The 19,332-nt window shown below is 38.4% G+C and overlaps 2 protein-coding genes across 2 annotated transcripts; both read right to left on the bottom strand.

The window, feature by feature from the left end:
* Nucleotides 1–11,889: 11,889 nt before the first annotated feature.
* Nucleotides 11,890–14,389, bottom strand: LOC145125615 (pollen receptor-like kinase 4). The gene is made up of 3 exons (XM_079061048.1): nt 13,563–14,389; nt 12,880–13,458; nt 11,890–12,796 (listed from the first exon to the last, which is right to left on the bottom strand). Exons 1-3 carry the CDS (start codon nt 14,212–14,214, stop codon nt 12,183–12,185), a joined length of 1,845 nt encoding a protein of 614 aa, XP_078917174.1. The 5' UTR covers nt 14,215–14,389; the 3' UTR covers nt 11,890–12,182.
* Nucleotides 14,390–16,520: 2,131 nt separating this feature from the next.
* On the bottom strand, nt 16,521–19,077 carry APEM9 (3-phosphoinositide-dependent protein kinase-1). Its single transcript, XM_079058662.1, has 6 exons — nt 18,838–19,077; nt 18,327–18,497; nt 18,096–18,173; nt 17,631–17,919; nt 17,022–17,335; nt 16,521–16,811 (listed from the first exon to the last, which is right to left on the bottom strand). Exons 1-6 carry the CDS (start codon nt 18,957–18,959, stop codon nt 16,697–16,699), a joined length of 1,089 nt encoding a protein of 362 aa, XP_078914788.1. The 5' UTR covers nt 18,960–19,077; the 3' UTR covers nt 16,521–16,696.
* Between the last annotated feature and the right edge of the window lie 255 nt (nt 19,078–19,332).

The following is a 19,332-nucleotide window of genomic DNA, read 5'->3' as shown; positions in this document are numbered from 1 at the left end:
CTGGCCTTTCCAAAGGCAACAGGAGCCAGCCACACCAGACTCTCTTTGATCCTGATTATCTCGGTGTTACCAACTAATAGAATTCACCTACCATAACCGAATGTCGAACACCTACATTCGAAACATCGGTTTTCTGTCCGGTTGCTGAGCCGACTAACAGCCTCACACCCGCCCTACGCGACTTCCGAAAGAAACCTCGTCTTGCAATATCTGCCCTAGTCATACCGCCACTAATGGTTCCATCAATCCTTCTGATGCATCCGATCATAATATCCTGGCAACCTGTCGCCCCAGAATAAAAAACGAAAGTGACTGCTACCAGAACTACTGTTGTCTCACATTGCCCCTGGTCTCTATCGAACCCTCTTTTCCTCACTTCAAGTACGTTGTGGCTCTTTCACAGCTAAGACTCAACCAGGGCACATCACCATAACTCGGGCTGCCATCAACTAAGCTCATCCATTACCCTTGGACCTCGCAACTGTCTCCCTTGGCATATAGATACCCCTAATTCCCATTTCACTGAAACCAAGTCCTGCACTGAACATGCGCGGATTCTGATTCAGGATCTTCCTCAAAACGAAGCGATACCCCGCTCCTACCCCGAGATCCACAAATCTACATTTGCATAATGCACCATAACATCCGACATCCCCTACTTGACTGATAAATATATACCCTTAGCCGATCCCCGAGACTACCAGTCTCGCACCCAGTCCAATCATCAGGTTCCCAAGAGGTCAAATATCAGGACTACCCAGCTGTAGCCCTACTGTGTCACGTACTACTTATCCACATGATCCTGCAACTCAAGATCCAAACCCTTGACTCAAAAGTATCTACCAGTTCCATCCTGAATTCCCATAACCATCCGGGCTCGCCCACAGATAACTGATCAAGCCAACACCTTCGGTCCTGAGTCTAATTAAGCCGTGGCCTTCCCACAACCTCGCGAACTGGCACCCTAGCCTAAATCATGTGAAAGAATTCATGAATGCTACGGCTATCCTGCAGTCTAACAACACTTCCCACTCTATCCGACTGCTAGTGAATGATACGGCTCCCCCGTAGTCTTAAAACACTTCCCACACTATCTGACTGCTAGTGAATGCTACGGCTCCCCTGCATTCTTACAACACTTTCGCCCTAACTGACCATTAATGAATGATATGGCTCCCCCGTAGTCTTACAACACTTTCACCCTAACTGACCATTAGTGAATGCTACGGCTCCCCCGTAGTCTTACAACATTTTCACCCTAACTACATGACCACCGCCCTTGGCCCTATCGTTTATCTACCAATCAAATGCTTCTCAACGTTGAGCACCCACGTGGTTTACCCTCCCAAACTGAACTCAAGTACTGACTGGAACCCGACATGGTCCCCTTTCCCCAAAGTCTGCTATCGGACGTCAAGAAGACGCGATCCAAATATTAGGTGGTTTCCCGAACTCCCGTCCTGCAACGTCCTATATCCAGTCAGCCCCTAAGGCTGCCTTCCCTCCCCCGATGGGGATGTGAAACGCATCCTAGCTTCACACTCGCTTTTGTCCTGAATATCTGAGCAGTTCTCCCCCACTTAGATTCAACTAAGTCTGCTCGGCACATGAAAATTGAAGGATTCCCAATCCTTCTTTCGTTCCAATGATCAATCTGTTGACGACCGGTGCCTACCAAAACTAGTCACAATTCCTGAAAACCAGCTAATACTTCTTGAATCCCAACAACGCCAATGACTCCAGATGCTCAAACTAATATTACACTCAGATCTCGCAGTCCAAAGGTCGGATGCTCCAATCAAAACTTTAGCAACAACTCTCTCTTCCTTTGGCAACCCCGGAAACCCTTCCAAGCATAGTTACTAACGTTACTAAGTCCTAGTCATAACTCCCTAGTACAAGCCCTTGAACTAGCCCCGACTAAACCCAAAATGACATTCGAACACTGGAAAATCCGTATGTGTAAGGAGACGACCTCGTGCTACTCCACCAAAGGTCCATGATATGCAGATGAACTCTTCTTGAATATATATATATATATATATATATATATATATATATATATATATATATATATATATATATATATATATATATATATATATATATATATATATAAATCGACCACAAACAGAGGTAACAACTCCACGATATCCTCACTCACACTGATGCAAGTTAACATCAACCATACATAGGTAAGGCTGGAAAGAAAGCAAAAACGTACCTACCCCGTACCCTTGCCTGCTGAAGTTTCGATCTCTCCTGTCTGATTCTGTGAATTATGGCCCCTCTCTGCTGGGGCTCCTGACCTACCCTCTTGTCCGTCGGTGATCCTCAAAATAGCCGGAGCAGGTGCACTCACCGCTCTTCCTCGATCACCAGACAGTCGACCTCCTTGTCGCCCACCTAATCATAACGAAAATATAACGGGCTTGCCCCCTGTGGGCAATCCCTGCTGTCGCGACCAACCTTGCCGCACTTGCAGCAGCCCAGACCCCTGGAACGACAATCTCCATCGCACAGTTTCACGCAAGTGCTGCACTGAATCCGGCCCTGCTGGCCTCTCAACAGCTGATCTGAACTCTTGGGTCTCTTCCCGAGATCCCCTAATAAATTAACATGATCTGAACCTCTCTTATCGAGGTACTCCAAATCGATCTTCTGCCCTCGGCTCTTGGACCCGCATCATTCAGGGTCTCGCACCCTGACCCACTCACCAGCTCAATCGTCCACGGCTGAAATGCAATAGCTGGAGCAACCTCTGCTCTAAACCGGGCTACTAGCTACCCCCAAGACATGGTTTCTAATCCCGAAAGTGCAATAAATCGCATAATCAATCCTTGCCGCCTGATACAAGAGATCCAAAGCGAACTCAAAAATCCTGGCAGTCCTTCCACGAACTGGCTCACCACCGGAGTCGGGACCAAACCCTGGTCCTTCCCATGCGTACTCATCCTCATTCTGCAAAGCATCTATCCCCACGGTCCAAGCATAATCCAGAATTCCCTTCCCTTAGGCTTCTCAGATCCTCCAAGGCTCTCTCCTATTCGAGTATGGATCCTGTGCTTTCAGTAGTATGGGCCCAATACTAGATTATCTTTGGATGATCCTATTGGATTAGGTGTCTAAGCCCATAACTATAATTGGTATGTACTTGAATTGATAGCAGCACAGTCCTTTTGGGTTGCCCTCAAACCTAGCAACTGGACAAGGAAATTATGAAATAAGAGATATTGATTTATTATAAGATTAATAAATTAATATAAATGATTTATTAATATGTTAAAAGATTTATATATTAATTAGAAATCATTATGTTTAATTAATAGTCAGCCAGAAATTAATCAGAATTAATTTTGGGGTTAAAAGTATTAATTATAAAGTGCAGGGACTAGTTTACAATTATCAAATAGTTGAGTGGAAGGCTCCAGAACCTCCTTGGAAGGAGGTGGACGAAATTCATAGGGGAAACCCTAATGATTTCGTCTAAGGGGGCTTGGATAAGGCCTTGGATTAACTTAGGCCCCAAGCAAAGGAGTATTAGGGTTTTCCCTAAACCCTAGATCCCTCAGCTATATAAGGAGCCTCCTGACTCCCAAAATTGGCCACTCTTACTCTGGTGAAACCCTAGGGCCGAAATTGCATACCCTAATCTCTCTCTCTCTCCTTCTAGTTTCCTTCTTGCTAGTTCTTCGGTGTGATTCCATTAGAGGCATTACATTTGTGGTGCTAGGCTTCCAAGAAGATCAAGTTCAAGAGGATTATCAATTGTTTACTATAACAATTGAAAGGTATGTAACTCTTAAACCCTAATTATTTATTTTCGAAAATAGCCTCCTCCTCTAGGGTTCTTGTTTTGCAATTCAAAGTTATATGTTCAATAGTTAAAACATAGATCCAAAGTAGATTGCATGTGAACTTAGGAATTGTTTTCTAGTTTATTTGTTTTACCTAAAACCCATCAGTGGTATCAGAGTCATTGTTTGTTTTAAATTGAATTGCTATAATGGTTGAATTGCAAATTAGGGTTTATAGCTATTAAACCCCAAAGGCCAAAATTTTCGATTTTTAGGGTTTTGGATCAAAGGGTTTGCGAAAAACCCTAGCCTCCATGAACCCTAATCGAAATTAGGGTTAGGGTTTTGAAAAACCCTAGCCTCCTCCCTTGATTTTCGAAATTTACATGGTAATTTAGGGTTTCTTGTTTTTGGATAATTGTTGCCTTATTGGATAATTGAGAAAAATAAGGAAATTATCCTATCCCCATATTTTTGAAATCTATAAGGGATATGGATTAGGATTAAATTAATTGCTTAATTTAATTAGATAATCCTTACAAGATTTAATAAATTAATTAAAAGTTAATTAATAGATAAATATTAAATCTGGTTATTTGGTTTATTTTAAATTTAAATTAATACTTTAATTTTTTCGAAATTTATATAAAGCTTAAAGTTTTAAAAAGTTTAAAACACACCTTATATATGTATTATAATTAAAAGTTAAATACTATATATGTATAAGAATATGGTCAGTCAAATCGCTAGTATGCCTCATTCACGAAGCTGGTCTATAATGGGGTATAAGGAAACTGCCTATAAAATGGTAGTTGAATGGGTGTCCACTCTCACCCACCGCTTCCTTGATTAGTGGAGGGTCGTTAGCAGAACGGGTTTGATAGGACAACTACATCTCATTAAAAGTATAATGTTGTTAAAGAAAGTACTATAGCATTATTTTACAAAATCCCAACTCTAGTTACTTTAGGAAAAATGTGAAAAGTATGCTAATCCATGAAATTGCACATTATGCTTTATTGGTCGTTAGTGGAGCGTGTGTGGATTACCAGCACACTAATAGGCACTAATAAAGACTAGTAATGGGTATCTCATAATTATCATTTTGGTGGAGCGTGTGTGGTTTACCGGCACATCAATAGTTAATGATAAAGACAATGAGGTTACCAAGCACATTTGCATGGTTATTTACATCTTGTTTGTGATCCTCGGTATCCCAGTCACAAATAGAAGAGCATAATTCGAGATTAAAACATGCCATTGAATAGTTTCAATGTATCTCAAAAGGAATTAGGAATTTCACTTCGTTTATTTCGTCTAATGGTGGAATTGGTGAATCGTCATTCACCTACCTTTATGAAATTTACACTTGGATCTCGGCATCCCATTTCTAAGTTGTGAATCTTCATAGTTGGATCCTAACCTTGATATTATATCTTTGGGTTATTATATTGAGGTATCTTGAAATCTAACTAAAACTATCTTTCTTTTCAGATGTCTACTCGTGGAAACAATTCTGCTTCATCATCCTCCAACCACAACTTCTCTTTGCTCAACATTTGCTCCAAAGTCGTTATGGATGGCTCAAACTATAACGATTGGATGCGCAACATCAAAATGGCGCTTCGTTTTGAGGACAAAGAGTATGTCCTTGAAAAGGAGCTCAAAGAAATTGATGAGTCTAAAGCTACTCCTGAAGAATATGCTGCCTACAAGAAGCACTATGACGATGCCACCAAAGTGGCATGCATCATGGTCGCAACCATGTCCCTAGAACTGCAGAGGTACTATGAGGACTACTTGCCCTTTGAGATGAACAAGGACCTTATGGAGAAATACCATAAGCGATCTCGTCAAGAAAAGTTTGAGGTAGTCAAGTCACTCATGGCTTGCAAGATGAAGGAAGAGGAGTCGGTTGTTAGTCATGTGCAAAGAATGCAACGCTACATAGAGCGTTTGGTCAAGCTCAACATTCAATTTGATGAGGAATTGGCCATTGACATGGTCTTGAACTCATTATCCGATTGTTAAGGTCAGTTTATCCTAACTTACCATTTGAACAACACTGAGCAGACACTGGCCCAATTGCACAATTTGTTGCAGACAGCTGAAGCAGGGATAAGGGTAAAAGTATAGCCTCCACCCCTGCAAGTGCCTCTGTCTTGGCTATTGGACAGGGAAAGGGGAAAAAGAGGAAAGGTCCTCCTAAGCAAAATTGGAAGAACAAGGCTCAAGCTGGTTCATCTAGTAATGGCCCAAAGGCTAAGCCCAATGCTACCATTCCCCATGTTTCTGATCCAAAGGATGCATATTGATTTTATTGCAATGACAAAGGGCACTGGAAGAGAAGCTGCCCAAAATATCTGCAGGATATCAAAGATGGCAAAGTGAAGCCATCTTCAGCAGGTATTTACACTATTTCTTCTAATAACTCATTATATTCTCGTTCATGGGTCCTTGATACAGGATGTGGTTTTCACATCTGTTCTGATTTGCAGGGGATAAAAGAAAGTGAGGAGGTGGAGCGAGGGAGGATAAACATGATCATGGGAAACAGAAAGTCTTCACCAGTAACCAAGATCGGAGTTTATCAACTTTTGCTTAATAATGATTTTAGATTAGATTTATTGAATTGTTGCTATTCGTCTGAGATGACGAGAAACATTATTTCATTTCATGCATTGTTCAGACAAGGTTTTAAGTATTCTTTTAATGATTTGAATGGTTCAATTTCTGTTTATAAGAATGGTGTCTTTGTGTTTGAAGCTTTACCTTGTGATGGTGTGTATAAAACAGTGACTTGTGTTGATAGCTTAGGTAACAGTGTGTTTAATATTGACTTGTCTAATAGAGTAGACAAGGCATGCTTGTGGCATTGTCGTCTTGGACACATTAACAAGAAACGCATAGCCCAACTCCAAAAGGACGGAGTGTTGGAATCATTTGACCTAAAATCAGATGATATGTGTGAATCTTGTCTTTTGGGAAAGATGACGAAATCACCATTCACATGGTCTTGTGAAAAAGGTGAAGGTCTACTGGACCTCATACATACAGATGTATGTGGGCCCTTCAGATCAACTACAAGGGATGCTAATCGATTCTATGTGACTTTCACTGATGATTATAGCAGATATGGGTATATCTACTTAATCAAACATAAGTCAGAAACCTTTGAAAAGTTCAAAAAGTTTAAGCATGAGGTCGAAAATCAATTGGACAGGAAGATAAAGGTACTTAGATCCGATAGAGGCGGAGAGTATCTTAGTATCGAGTTTAACGACTATCTAAAAGAATGTGGGATAGTCTCACAATTAACTCCTCCTAGGACACCACAGTTAAATGGTGTAGCTGAGAGGCGTAATCGAACCTTGTTAGACATGGTTCGTTCTATGATGAGTCGTGCTTCGCTTCCTATTCACTTCTGGGGGTATGCCTTAGAGACAGCCGCCCACATCCTCAATCTTGTCCCTACAAAGAAGGTTACCAAAACACCTCACGAAATGTGGACGGGGAAAGTTCCCTCGTTAGCACATATTAAAGTCTGGGGTTGTGAAGCTTTCGTAAGACGAGAGACTCACGACAAGCTAGCAGCTAGAAGTGAGAAATGTGTTCATTGGTTACCCAAAACAGTCTTTTGGATATTTGTTCTACAGACCTAGTGAAAACGTGGTCTTTGTAGCACGAAGAGGAGTCTTTCTAGAAAGAGAGCTCATATTCAAAGAGGACAGTGGGAGCACCATTGACCTTGAAGAAATTTAAGAGTTAGCCAATGAAGGAACCTTAGATGACACTAGCACTCAACCAGAGGAAACAGTTCCTGTTGAACCAGTTGATAACTCATTACCTCTTCGAAGATCCACTAGGGTGAGTGTGCCACCTGAGTTGTATGGTTTTCATATTACTTCAGATGGTGACACATTCATCAGTGATAGGACACTGGTAAATTTAGATGAACCAGTTACTTACAAGGAAGCAATGGCAGGCCCAGAGGCTTCCAAGTGGAAAGAGGCAATGGACATCGAGATTAAGTCCATGTATGACAACCAAGTTTGGAATTTGGTTGATAGTGCACCAGGTCGTAAGACAGTTGGATGCAAATGGATCTTCAAGAAGAAGACATACATGGATGGAAACATGCACACATTCAAGGCTCGACTGGTTGCAAAAGGTTTCACTCAAACCCCAGGGGTTGACTATGATGAGACCTTCTCGCCAGTAGCTAAGAGTAAATCTATTAGGATATTGCTCGCCATAGCTACCTTTCATGACTATGAAATCTGGCAGATGGATGTCAAGACTGCCTTCCTTAACGGGAAGTTGGCTGAGGATGTTTACATGAATCAGCCAGAGGGTTTTGTTGATGCAAAGTTTCCCAATAGAGTGTGCAAGCTTGAGAAATCCATTTATGGATTGAAACAAGCATCTCGCAGCTGGAATCTTTGCTTCCATGAGAAAGTCAAAGAGTTTGGTTTCTCTAGAAGTGAAGATGAGTTTTGTGTGTATATCAAGGCTAGTGGCAGTATAGTAACTTTTCTGGTATTATATGTCGATGACATATTACTCATTGGTAACGACGTTCCAACCTTGAAAGATGTTAAGTCTTGGCTTGGAAAGTGTTTTGCCATGAAAGACCTTGGAGAAGCTGCCTATATTCTTGGGATTAGAATATTGACAAAAAATAGAAAGAAGAGACTAATTGGACTTAGTCAGAGCACATACTTGGATAAGGTACTAAAGAGGTTTAGTATGGAAAATTCCAAGAAGGGAGAGCTACCTATCCAAAGCAATACCAAATTGAGTAAGACTCAATGCCCGAGTACAGATGAGGAAATAGCTGACATGAGTCGTGTACCTTATGCTTCCGTTGTCGGATCGATCATGTACGCTATGACATGTACTCGCCCTGATGTAGCATTTGCTTTGAGCATGGTCAGTCGCTATCAGGGAAACCCATGTAGAGCTCATTGGATAACGGTTAAGAATATACTCAAGTATTTGCGAAGCACAAAGGACTGGGTCCTTGTGCTTGGTGGCAAAGATACTTTGAGAGTAGATGGTTACAGTGATGCCAGCTTTCAAACGGATAGAGATAACTTCCGTTCTCAATCAGGCTGGGTATTTTTATTGAATGGAGGAGCAGTTACTTGGAAAAGTTCCAAGCAAGATACGGTGGCTGATTCTACTTGTGAATCAGAGTACATAGCAGCGAGTGAAGCGTCGAAAGAAGCAGCTTGGTTGAGGAACTTCATCGGAGATCTCGGAGTTGTTCCAACCATCCAGGAGCCTATGGAACTGTTCTGCGATAATGAAGGAGCTGTTGCCTTAACAAAGGAACCCAGAGATCATGGTAAAACCAGACATATCGACAGAAAGTACCATTTCATAAGACATAGAGTAGAAGAAGGCCATCTTGTTGTGAAGAGGGTATCATCTGAAGACAACCCAGCAGACCCCCTCACAAAGGGTCTGAGTAGGGTTAAGCATATTCAGCATGCTCGGAGCATTGGACTGAGAGATGATATTAGTTTTAGTAGTTAGATTAGTTTTGTTCTGAAACTTGTAACAAAGTAAATGTAATTGACTTTTGGTGATTAAATAATAAAGTATTATTTATAAGTTTGGTTACTGCCTTTTGTCAATTGTTTATTATTGTGTTTCATATTTTGCATGTTTTACTTCCCAAATAATATAATTATTCAAACTCCACAGTCACTCGTACTTTCGGAAGTAAGTAGTGAATTAAGACTGTCATGAATTGGATTGCAGATTGTCTAAGGGAGTTAGACATAGCAATAGAATTGCTGCAATGTTCATGAGTACTCAGAAATTGAGATTTGAGTATTGGATAAACCCTCGCTCAAAGTATTACGTCATGGAATTCATCAGGAGTAATACTAAGACGATAATATCTTATAATTTTGAAACGAAGATATATGAGTTGTAATTTGCAAATTCGGTTATACATTGGTGATACGAAAACGCATCAGTAACCTGGTGTTATAAAACGTATTGTCATGTATGGTTTGATGAGTAAAAGATACAAGCATATGAGTCAACGTTTATTCGTTCCTTTTGCCCTAACGGGAAAATAGATATATGTGGGCCCCTCGATGATTTGGTGTTGACTTATGTGCTGGGCCCAGCCAGGACTAAATTGATGTGGATTAGAAGTCCTATATCATCACAAATCAGAAATCGGGAAACATAGATTCTGGACAAAGAGATTGATTACATTCCATGTCTTATATCTGGTGATATCTTGCAGAACGAAGGATTATATGATCACTTATCTAAGGACACGTAACTGACTGGGTCAGAGTTCAGCAACAGCTTTTGGAAGCTACAATTTGCTGGTCAAATTTAGAAGTCATACTAGCAATTATAGTTACAGACTTATCCAAGAGGGAGACTGTTGGATTAGGTGTCTAAGCCCATAACTATAATTGGTATGTACTTGAATTGATAGCAGCACAGTCCTTTTGGGTTGCCCTCAAACCCAGCAACTGGACAAGGAAATTATGAAAGGAGAGATATTGATTTATTATAAGATTAATAAATTGATATAAATGATTTATTAATATGTTAAAAGATTAATATATTAATTAGAAATCATTATGTTTAATTAATAGTTAGCCAGAAATTAATCAGAATTAATTTTGGGGTTAAAAGTATTAATTATAAAGTGCAGGGACTAGTTTGCATTTATCAAATAGTTGAGTGGAAGGTTCCAGAACCTCCTTGGAAGGAGGTGGACGAAATTCATAGGGGAAACCCTAATGATTTCGTCCAAGGGGGCTTGGATAAGGCCTTGGATTAACTTAGGCCCCAAGCAAAGGAGTATTAGGGTTTTCCCTAAACCCTAGATCCCTCAGCTATATAAGGAGCCTCCTGACTCCCAAAATTGGCCACTCTTACTTTGGTGAAACCCTAGGGCCGAAATTGCATACCCTAATCTCTCTCTCTCTCTCCTTCTAGTTTCCTTCTTGCTAGTTCTTCGGTGTGATTCCATTAGAGGCATTACATTTGTGGTGCTAGGCTTCCAAGAAGATCAAGTTCAAGAGGATTATCAATTGTTTACTATAACAATTGAAAGGTATGTAACTCTTAAACCCTAATTAGTTATTTTCGAAAATAGTCTCCTCCTCTAGGGTTCTTGTTTTGCAATTCAAAGTTATATGTTCAATAGTTAAAACATAGATCCAAAGTAGGTTGCATGTGAACTTAGGAATCGTTTTCTAGTTTATTTGTTTTACCTAAAACCCATCAGATCCTCCATTCTAGATGTCCAAATCTGAGAAGGGCGTCTACATCTACAAGAGTTTGCATCATCAAATATCTTCGTTGTAGATCTTGAGTTGGACATCAACGATTGAGAAGGAGAAGAAGAAGTAGCTATTACAAGAGATCGAACACCCACATCGTTCGTTTTTCTCTTCTCCAAGCCCTAAATCGATATATAAAGGGCAATTCTAATATGCTTATTCCATGTCATTAAATATAATGTCATGTCATTTGCCAACTAGTTTTATACCTAATGAATTTGGTTGCCGCTAATGAGAATTGAACAAAAGCATAAGTTCGTTGGGTTTTTTTCAACAAACAAAACATGATTGGAGTTTTGTGAACGGTTTTGAAACTTCGTTGGTCTTACAAGTTATTTTCCGATATTTAATTACACGTCATAAGCCATGTCATTCGTTGACTTTCATTAGTCGATTGACCCTAAATGAGAAGTGTAAGTTAGTTGGACTTTTTTAGACAAAATGTTAAGTTCGTTGCAGTGGCGGAGGTTATATAGGGCCAGGGGGGCTATGGCCCCCCTATTTTTTTTATAATTAGTCCTTATACATTAAAAAAAGTTACATATTATGCCTAAAACTATAAAATTTGACTTTGGCCCCCTCCTGTTCTTCAATTTTTATACATATTCTATTTTCGCCCCCCCCCCCCCCCCCCCCCAAATCAAAACTTCAAGCTCTGCCATTGGTTCGTTGGGTTTTCTTGAACAGACAAAACATAATTGAAGTTTTTTGAACGGTTTAGAAACTTCGTTGGGCTTATAATTCATTTAGGGTAATATGCAACAAAGTGGATAAGGTCGAGTTTATATAAGGACGTACAACATATCTATCTTTGAAATATAAAATATCTATTGGGACTACTATAATCTTCTTACAAAAACGTATATACATGATTAACTCTAGATTTTATAACTAGGTTCAGAGACACCCTATTAAGCCCCTAAAATCCATAATTTTACCTTACTACAACGAATTTGACTTGCATTTTCTGGTTTAGTGAAGTGGTACTTCAACCCTCATGCCTTGTCATTATAATCTAAATCCCACTCTATCCTTAATTCTTCTTAAAACTCAACCACGGTCATCTTTTTGAATGTTTGATGTTGTCATCTTCATCATTCTTTTCTCTCACCTCCTCGATCCGGTTGACAGCTTCTTTAATGTCCCATCTCTTTTCTATGTTAGGTTCACAACAATTCAATCCTATATTCAACAACGTCAACATCTGCCCTTCATTACGCTTATCAAACCCTCCCATTTCTTTATCCAATACGTCACTCGTCGGTTCCTCCTTCATCATTGAGTCCATGAAGTTCGCAAGCTCTGTGTCGCCACCTTTGCTTTGTTGGAACGAGTTTGCTGGGAACTTCCCTGTCATGATCTCTAGAATCAACACGCCAAGACTCCATGCATCTGTCTTCTTTGTAATACGTCCATGTTGCTTGTACTCTGGTGATTTAAAAGAGATCATTACATCTCGTGCTTGTTCTTGGTTTGTTATAGGAACCAATCCGTAGTCTGTAAGGAGCGAATCGAATTCTGGATTTAGTAAAACGTTTGATGATTTGAGGTGACCATGAGGTGCGATCAAGCTTGGAAGCTCATTGTAGAGGTGTAGAAGCCCTCTTGCTATACCTTTCACGATCTTCAACCGAGTAGGCCAATCCAGTGTTTGTCTTACGTTAGATCGCCTTCCTGAGACGTTTTCAATAACAATTAGCTTGCAACGTTGCTAAGTATATGATTATAGACATATATTTTAGGAAAATCGAACATACCATGAAGATGAACAGCTAAGCTGAAGTTTTGAACGTAGTTCGCAACAAAGAGTTTCTCTTCTTCTTGATAGTAAAATGCGATAAGTGGTACCAAGTTAGGGTGATTCAACTTACCTAACCTTCTCATATGCTTCACAAACTCATTGTTTGTAACGTTGTTCATGTGCTTAAACCTCTTCACCACTATCACTTTTTCACGAGTGAGAGCGGCCTTGTAACTTGATCCGAACACCCCACCACCAAGTATCTCCGCCGACGCCTTTAACAGGTCTGCCAAATCGAACTTTTCTATGTCGTTTCTGAAGAATGTCAACTTGTGGGATGAATCAATCTTCTTGGCTGCGGTTTTACCACGACCTTGCTCCATCTTATCATGGTGATCAGATGGAGTTCCCTTCACGTAAGTTGGTGGTACTTGAAAGGAATCTTTTGCAGATGTGCCAAAGTGTCGCAGGATTAAGAAAGCTAAAGTGATCGCCGCCAACGCTGCAACCACCACCGATGCTATCAAGATGATCGTGCTGGTGGGGATCTCCGCCGTGCACTTCTTCAATGGTGGTCCACATAGCTCGCTGTTACCTAAAGGCAAAAAGACATCATGACCAACGTACACAACCTTCAAAAATTCACAAGCTTTTTCGGTTTTCACCATGGACGAATTAATCTAAAATGAAATAACTCACCAGAAAATTGACTTGCGGGAAACTTTTGAAGGCGTTTCGGAATAGTACCTCGGAGATGATTGTTTGCAAAGTTTACGATCATTAATTTATCACTGACAAACACGGGTATCGCACCTTCAAACTGATTATTTTGGAGCATCAAATCTCTTAGCCTTGGTAATGTGGTTAGTGAGAAAGGGATTCGACCTTTGAAATGGTTATCCGCTAAATAAAGCTTCTTGAGCCTCCTCATCCCTTCAAAAGCGTTCGAAGGAACCTCTCTGGAGAACTTGTTGCCTGTCAAGAAAATACTTCTTAATCCACGTAACTTTTTGAACTCCGGGAATTCTCCTTCAAAACTATTGTTTTGAAAACTTATCGTTATCAAAGAAGGCAATTTTATCAAGATGTTCATGTCAATGATGCCACCGAGTCCTTTGCCCTCAAGTCTTATACCCGAAATGGCGTCGTTGGTGCAAAGAAGACCTTCCCAATTGGGTTTGTTGCCATTGCATGGGATGGTGGAGGGGTTCCAAGTGGTTAGCTTGTTGCCATTGGTAACAGAATTCTTGAATTCAAGAAGGGTGTCGGATTCCGAACTATTTACATAGTGGAGGATTGAAATACAAATGAGAACATGAAAAAGGTGGGCATAAGCATGGGCCACCGTCATGACAATGGCGGAGATTGGCAGTGGTGCGCGCACGGAAAGTGCGCGCCCACCGGAAAAGCAATGGATTATGGACAATGATGGCTGCCGCAGGGGTACAGAAAGCCAGAAGATGAAAGGGATTTTCGTGGGGATGAACAAAGGGCATGAGAGAGAAAGAGATTTTAGAGAGAAGGAAAGAAAATGAACATGATTAGAAGAATGAAAATGTACAATTGGCTCATACAAGGCTTTCTATCAGACTTATACGGGTTACCTTTAGTTTTTCAAGCATTAATTTCACATATACCTTATTTCAATTCGTATAAGATACTTATATATGGTCTACTATATATCTATCATGTGTGTCGAGAGATTGTCACGTTGTCACACCACTTTAATTTCTTGTCATCTATGCAACATTTTTTTTGTTATTTAAAACGATCTAATTTACACAAAATCAAAGTTTTCATTAAACTAAAAGGCAATTATATTATAATAAAATATAACTTGAAAATAAAACATAGGAATCATAAAACATAAAAGTAACACGGGTGTATATTATATATTGTGCATCCCTTGACAACTTGCCAAAATTCTAGATACCAGAAATGATTGTTTTTTTCTTGGCGGAAAATTTCAATAACAGTGTTTAACACCGTTCCATCATTTTCACCATTTGGCCAATCATGTCTCACTTTATTAACACAACGTTAAACTGTACTACTGCTTTGTTCGTGTTCTTCCATTAGGTGTAGATTTGATCTATGCTTAGTAGAGACCTCGATTCATTTCGTTGAGGAAACGTTGGATGATTCTGTTCCAAAAAGATGACTCGCTTTCCTAGATGCCAACCAACGGGTCCTCCGATACATTAACCCATGCACGAGCCAAAGTCACCTATTCAGTCGTGCTCCAAGGTACAATCGGGAACCGAGTTAAGCATTTGAGGAAGACATTTGAGATAGGTAAATGAGTGTTGAATGTTTAAGAGAGTTGAATATAGAAGGTTTGAGTTAGAGTGGTGAAAAATGAAAAGAAAAGTGGTTTAATAGTAGATACAGACTAATATAAGCACGACCAACACCACCATTTTTATCCCTATACTCACTTTCTTGAGAAGGAAAAATAAATTGCACATTCTTGGCTAGCATTGTAACCTGGTAATTGTACTCAAGCAATAACATATACTTTACGTCCTTGATGGATGAAATCTTGATGAAAGGGATACTATAGTCGATAAGCACATGAGTGACTATATTGATAGTAGGAGGTAGTTGATGAAAATGGGACAAAAGTCAAAGTGCGTTGTTATTCTTAATTTTGTACAAGATGAGGAGAAATATGGAGGATTGGTGAATTGTGGAAGATGTGAACCATGGGAAAATACTCGTATCTTCATTAAATGGACGTTATGATCATGAGAGTTGTAATTTAAGTAGGCTGTGAATGGTTATCAGTTATGAAAAGGGAACTGATTTGTACACAACAATTTTTCTCCATACACAACAATTGATGCTTTAAAATGTTGTATTGTACAATTCTATAATACATAAATTGTTGTGTATGACAAAAAACTATTGTGTACGAATCACTTCCCTTATGAAAATACCTTAGTATACATATGGAGTCCAAAATGCTACTTTTTGATGTGAATCTAACAACAAAATAACAAATTTACCAAATATGAAGCACACTATGATACAAAAGCATAAAAAGATGTCATATAGTTAGGAGAGAAATTGATTTTTTTTTTACATTTGTTTGGTGCAAATGACAAATATTGCACATTACATAATTTCAAAATCTGAAATCATTGTAGTGATTATCTCTTTTACATATAATTGATTTTAACAATTTTATTTTTAAAAATAATAATAATAATAATAATAATAATAATAATAATAATAATATTCAATTCAGTGTAAATTTTTTTGAATATTAAATAATAATATTTTATAAGAATTTAACCTCAGTTTTTAACTGAGTCGATGTGAAACCGAATCCTCAACAAATCTCATACTTAAGAACGAAATTGTTATAAAAACCTTTTTGACTGAAACTGCAATTCTCCGTCATACACAGGGACCATTTCCGTAATTTACTCTAAGATTTATTTTATAATTTCATAGGGACCATTTCCATAATTTACTCTAAGATTTTATTTTATATTTTTGCAACCAACTTTGGTGCAATTTCATTAAATTCAAGAAACAACTCTATTTGATTTGTCGTTTATTGTATAACTATTCTATTTTCATTTCTTCCTATTTTCTTCCTATTACAACATTATGCTTTTTGAAAAATTTAGCAAATTAAATTCATCAAGATACAAACAAACTTTCAAAAATTGCATAGACTTTTCGAAGTATAATGTCCTAATAAGAAAAAAAAAATATACACTGCTATAAATAAAAGTACATTGTTATTAATAGCAGATCTTGGATGATAAAAATAATTAACATTATTGAGTAAAGTGTTGTAAACAAATAATTTAACATTATAATTAACGGGTTATGAGAGGTTCAACTGCAGCTAATGGATTTACTTGGTATGAAAATGCAAGTTGCCATAAGTCTATCACAGATTTCTTCACAAACAAGGCCTGTTTTTTGAGAATACTGCAACCACAAATATATATATAAAAAAAATTAATTATATACCGAATCAAATATTGACCATTTTCTGTAGTTTTGTGATCTATTCCATTAATATGTGTACTGCTGCTAAATTGCTACATTCTATGATCATGTGTGGTTGTTGTGTATGATAGGAATGAATTTTAACAACATTTATAAAATGCAGTTTATATTAAAATGTTACAATCGTACCTTGTTATCGTATATTTCTTCCTTCTCATATAATAGTATGTGAGAAGCATCAAAATCGTGATCAAGATACTTCCATTTGATACTGCAAACCGGACCCCACCAAACTTTACATTAAGGGTCCGGAACCACCATAATGTAGGAACACGTTGTCCGGAATATCTTAAAATTGCTTGTTTTGCATCGACTTGTTTCACGGATTCCAAGGTTTTTGAAGATCTTGAGGTTACATTTTCGTCTGTTACCAATGCTGACGTGGAGGCTTGTGATCCTGTATCCTTGGAAGAGTGAATGGAATGTAAACGCCGTAAAAGCTCCTAAAATTGAAACCACATGAGGGTGATTTAGTAAATAGCAGAGTGTCTAAAGGGAAAAATAAACCGAACCAATACCCATTTAAGGGTATTGGTTCGGTTTATGGTTTATGGTAGAATCCAATGGAATTGGATTCTACCATAAACCGATTCAATGGAATCCAATTCCATTGGAATTAACCATTCCCTCCCCAATTCCATTAGACTCACTCTTAAGTCTTAATCTCTCGTCTGTGCAAAAGACATGAATGCCCTTCTCATTCTGATCATCGAAAATAGCACTAGAAGGAAAGGTTACCTGGCGTATATGCTCGGGTAATGCAGCTTTCTCAACCCAAGAAATTGCAAGATTTATGCCTTTTATAGTCCCTGAGAGAAGTGTTATATATGCCTCAACAACTTGAAGATATGTATCTGCTTCTAGAACAAATCGATTGCCACATCCTTCCATGTAAGATGTTGTATTTGTTTTTTTCTCTAAACTTGCTAGAATATAATATTTTTCATCCACAAATCTCCATTTGCTTAAAAATTCCTCAAGATTTTTTTGAGCCCCTTGAGGGTCTTCTTGCATCTGAAAACATACCCTGAAAAAGTGTATTTTGTTTGAATTAGGGCTCATTGCATCAAATCAATTATTCAATTGCATATACATACACACATACATTAATAATTTATACTTAAATACATAAATATATATATATATATATATATATATATATATATATAAAAGAAAAGACTTATTGCAATGATTGAGCAATACCCAGCAAGGAAAACTTGGATTGGAATGGCAGCAAGTGAATCGAACAGCTGAGTTAACTCACTTATTATTTCCAATGTCCTGGAAAACAGAAATCATTGTTAAATGCATGTTAATACTTGTTGATGGTTGTTATTTTATAGTTTCATGACTAATTTGGTCCATGTTCCATGTAAAATGACTATTTTACCCTTCTTAACTCTTGTTAGAAGGAGCAATTATAAAGATGAATACCTTCCAAGTTCCTTCAAGGACTGCACAAACACCATACCAGCTGATTCAAGCATGTCATTAAGCTCAATATCATCATCTACAACTGTGTTCATGTGTTCTTTGTCACATAAACGTTTAAGAACTGAAGAAGCTGATGATGATGCATCTTCAAACATAGAGCAAACTAGGTAACTGCATCGCAAGGTGGTGAAGTATATATTAGAATCGTGCATTACTTTGCAGATATTTGTATCTTTTAATTGAATAAAAACAGTATATGGCATATTTGATCCAAGTAATCTACAGTTCGATGTAAATTGTGTAGTACCCCTCTCCAAACATGACCGATTTAGGCCTTCCAGACAGTAGACTTGCCCGAGAAATTGCTAGCGACTTTAGGGAGTCAAAATTGGTATGTTGAAACGATTAACAAAGTTCTTACGAGTGGAATTTGATCGTAATAGAGAATTGCGGAAATATGTAAAGATGATTAGGTTATACAAGATAAGAGGTATGAATATTGAAAGTTTACCTTTCGGCTAGCTCAATTTCACCCCAAACTGGCCGACTTCCAACCGGCTTTTCCATCTCCGTGACACTATTTAGCTGATCAACGACGGATGTCTCGGTCTGTCTCCCCAATTCCACTGCCATCGATCTGATATCAGTGCAGAGCAACCCAAGTACCCAACTTGTAAAAGGGATAATCTATGCGGAAATTAGGGCCCGCAATTCGACGCGATGATAATGCTAAATGCACGAAACAAAGCTACATAAACAATTTATACTTCTATTAAGAAACCAATTTTTATGGTAGCTTTGAAATGATGGGTATTGGATAAATCAAATTTTAAGTGGAAAAATCATTTTTTTTTTGCTAAATTAGCCCATAGTTAGAGTATGAAAGTAGGGTTGTAAGCGAATTAAGGGTTAAACAAAACATCCGTGAAGCGTTCACTGAAAAGTTGGTGTTAAATGTGATTTAACATTTGTAAATCAAGTTTGAGCATTTGGTGGCATTCTGGAG

Source organism: Lactuca virosa, chromosome 7 (genome assembly GCF_052849685.1).
Source record: "Lactuca virosa cultivar CGN04683 chromosome 7, Lactuca_virosa_CGN04683_v6, whole genome shotgun sequence".
In the NCBI taxonomy this organism is placed as follows: domain Eukaryota; kingdom Viridiplantae; phylum Streptophyta; class Magnoliopsida; order Asterales; family Asteraceae; genus Lactuca; species Lactuca virosa.
This window is presented reverse-complemented; position numbering and strand designations above follow the sequence as displayed.

Bases quoted from the DNA above. Each gene is read 5' to 3' on its own strand.
- APEM9 (XM_079058662.1), bottom strand. From the start codon at position 18,959: ATGGCAGTGGAATTGGGGAGACAGACCGAGACATCCGTCGTTGATCAG. The intron at 18,498-18,837 runs GTAAACTTTCAA...CTTGCGATGCAG, and splicing joins GAAATTGAGCTAGCCGAAAG to TTACCTAGTTTGCTCTATGT. The intron at 17,336-17,630 runs GTAACCTTTCCT...TTTCAATTTTAG, and splicing joins TACCCGAGCATATACGCCAG to GAGCTTTTACGGCGTTTACA.
- LOC145125615 (XM_079061048.1), bottom strand. From the start codon at position 14,214: ATGACGGTGGCCCATGCTTATGCCCACCTTTTTCATGTTCTCATTTGT. The intron at 13,459-13,562 runs GTGAGTTATTTC...TTTTGCCTTTAG, and splicing joins TCCCGCAAGTCAATTTTCTG to GTAACAGCGAGCTATGTGGA. The intron at 12,797-12,879 runs GTATGTTCGATT...AAAACGTCTCAG, and splicing joins CTTAGCTGTTCATCTTCATG to GAAGGCGATCTAACGTAAGA.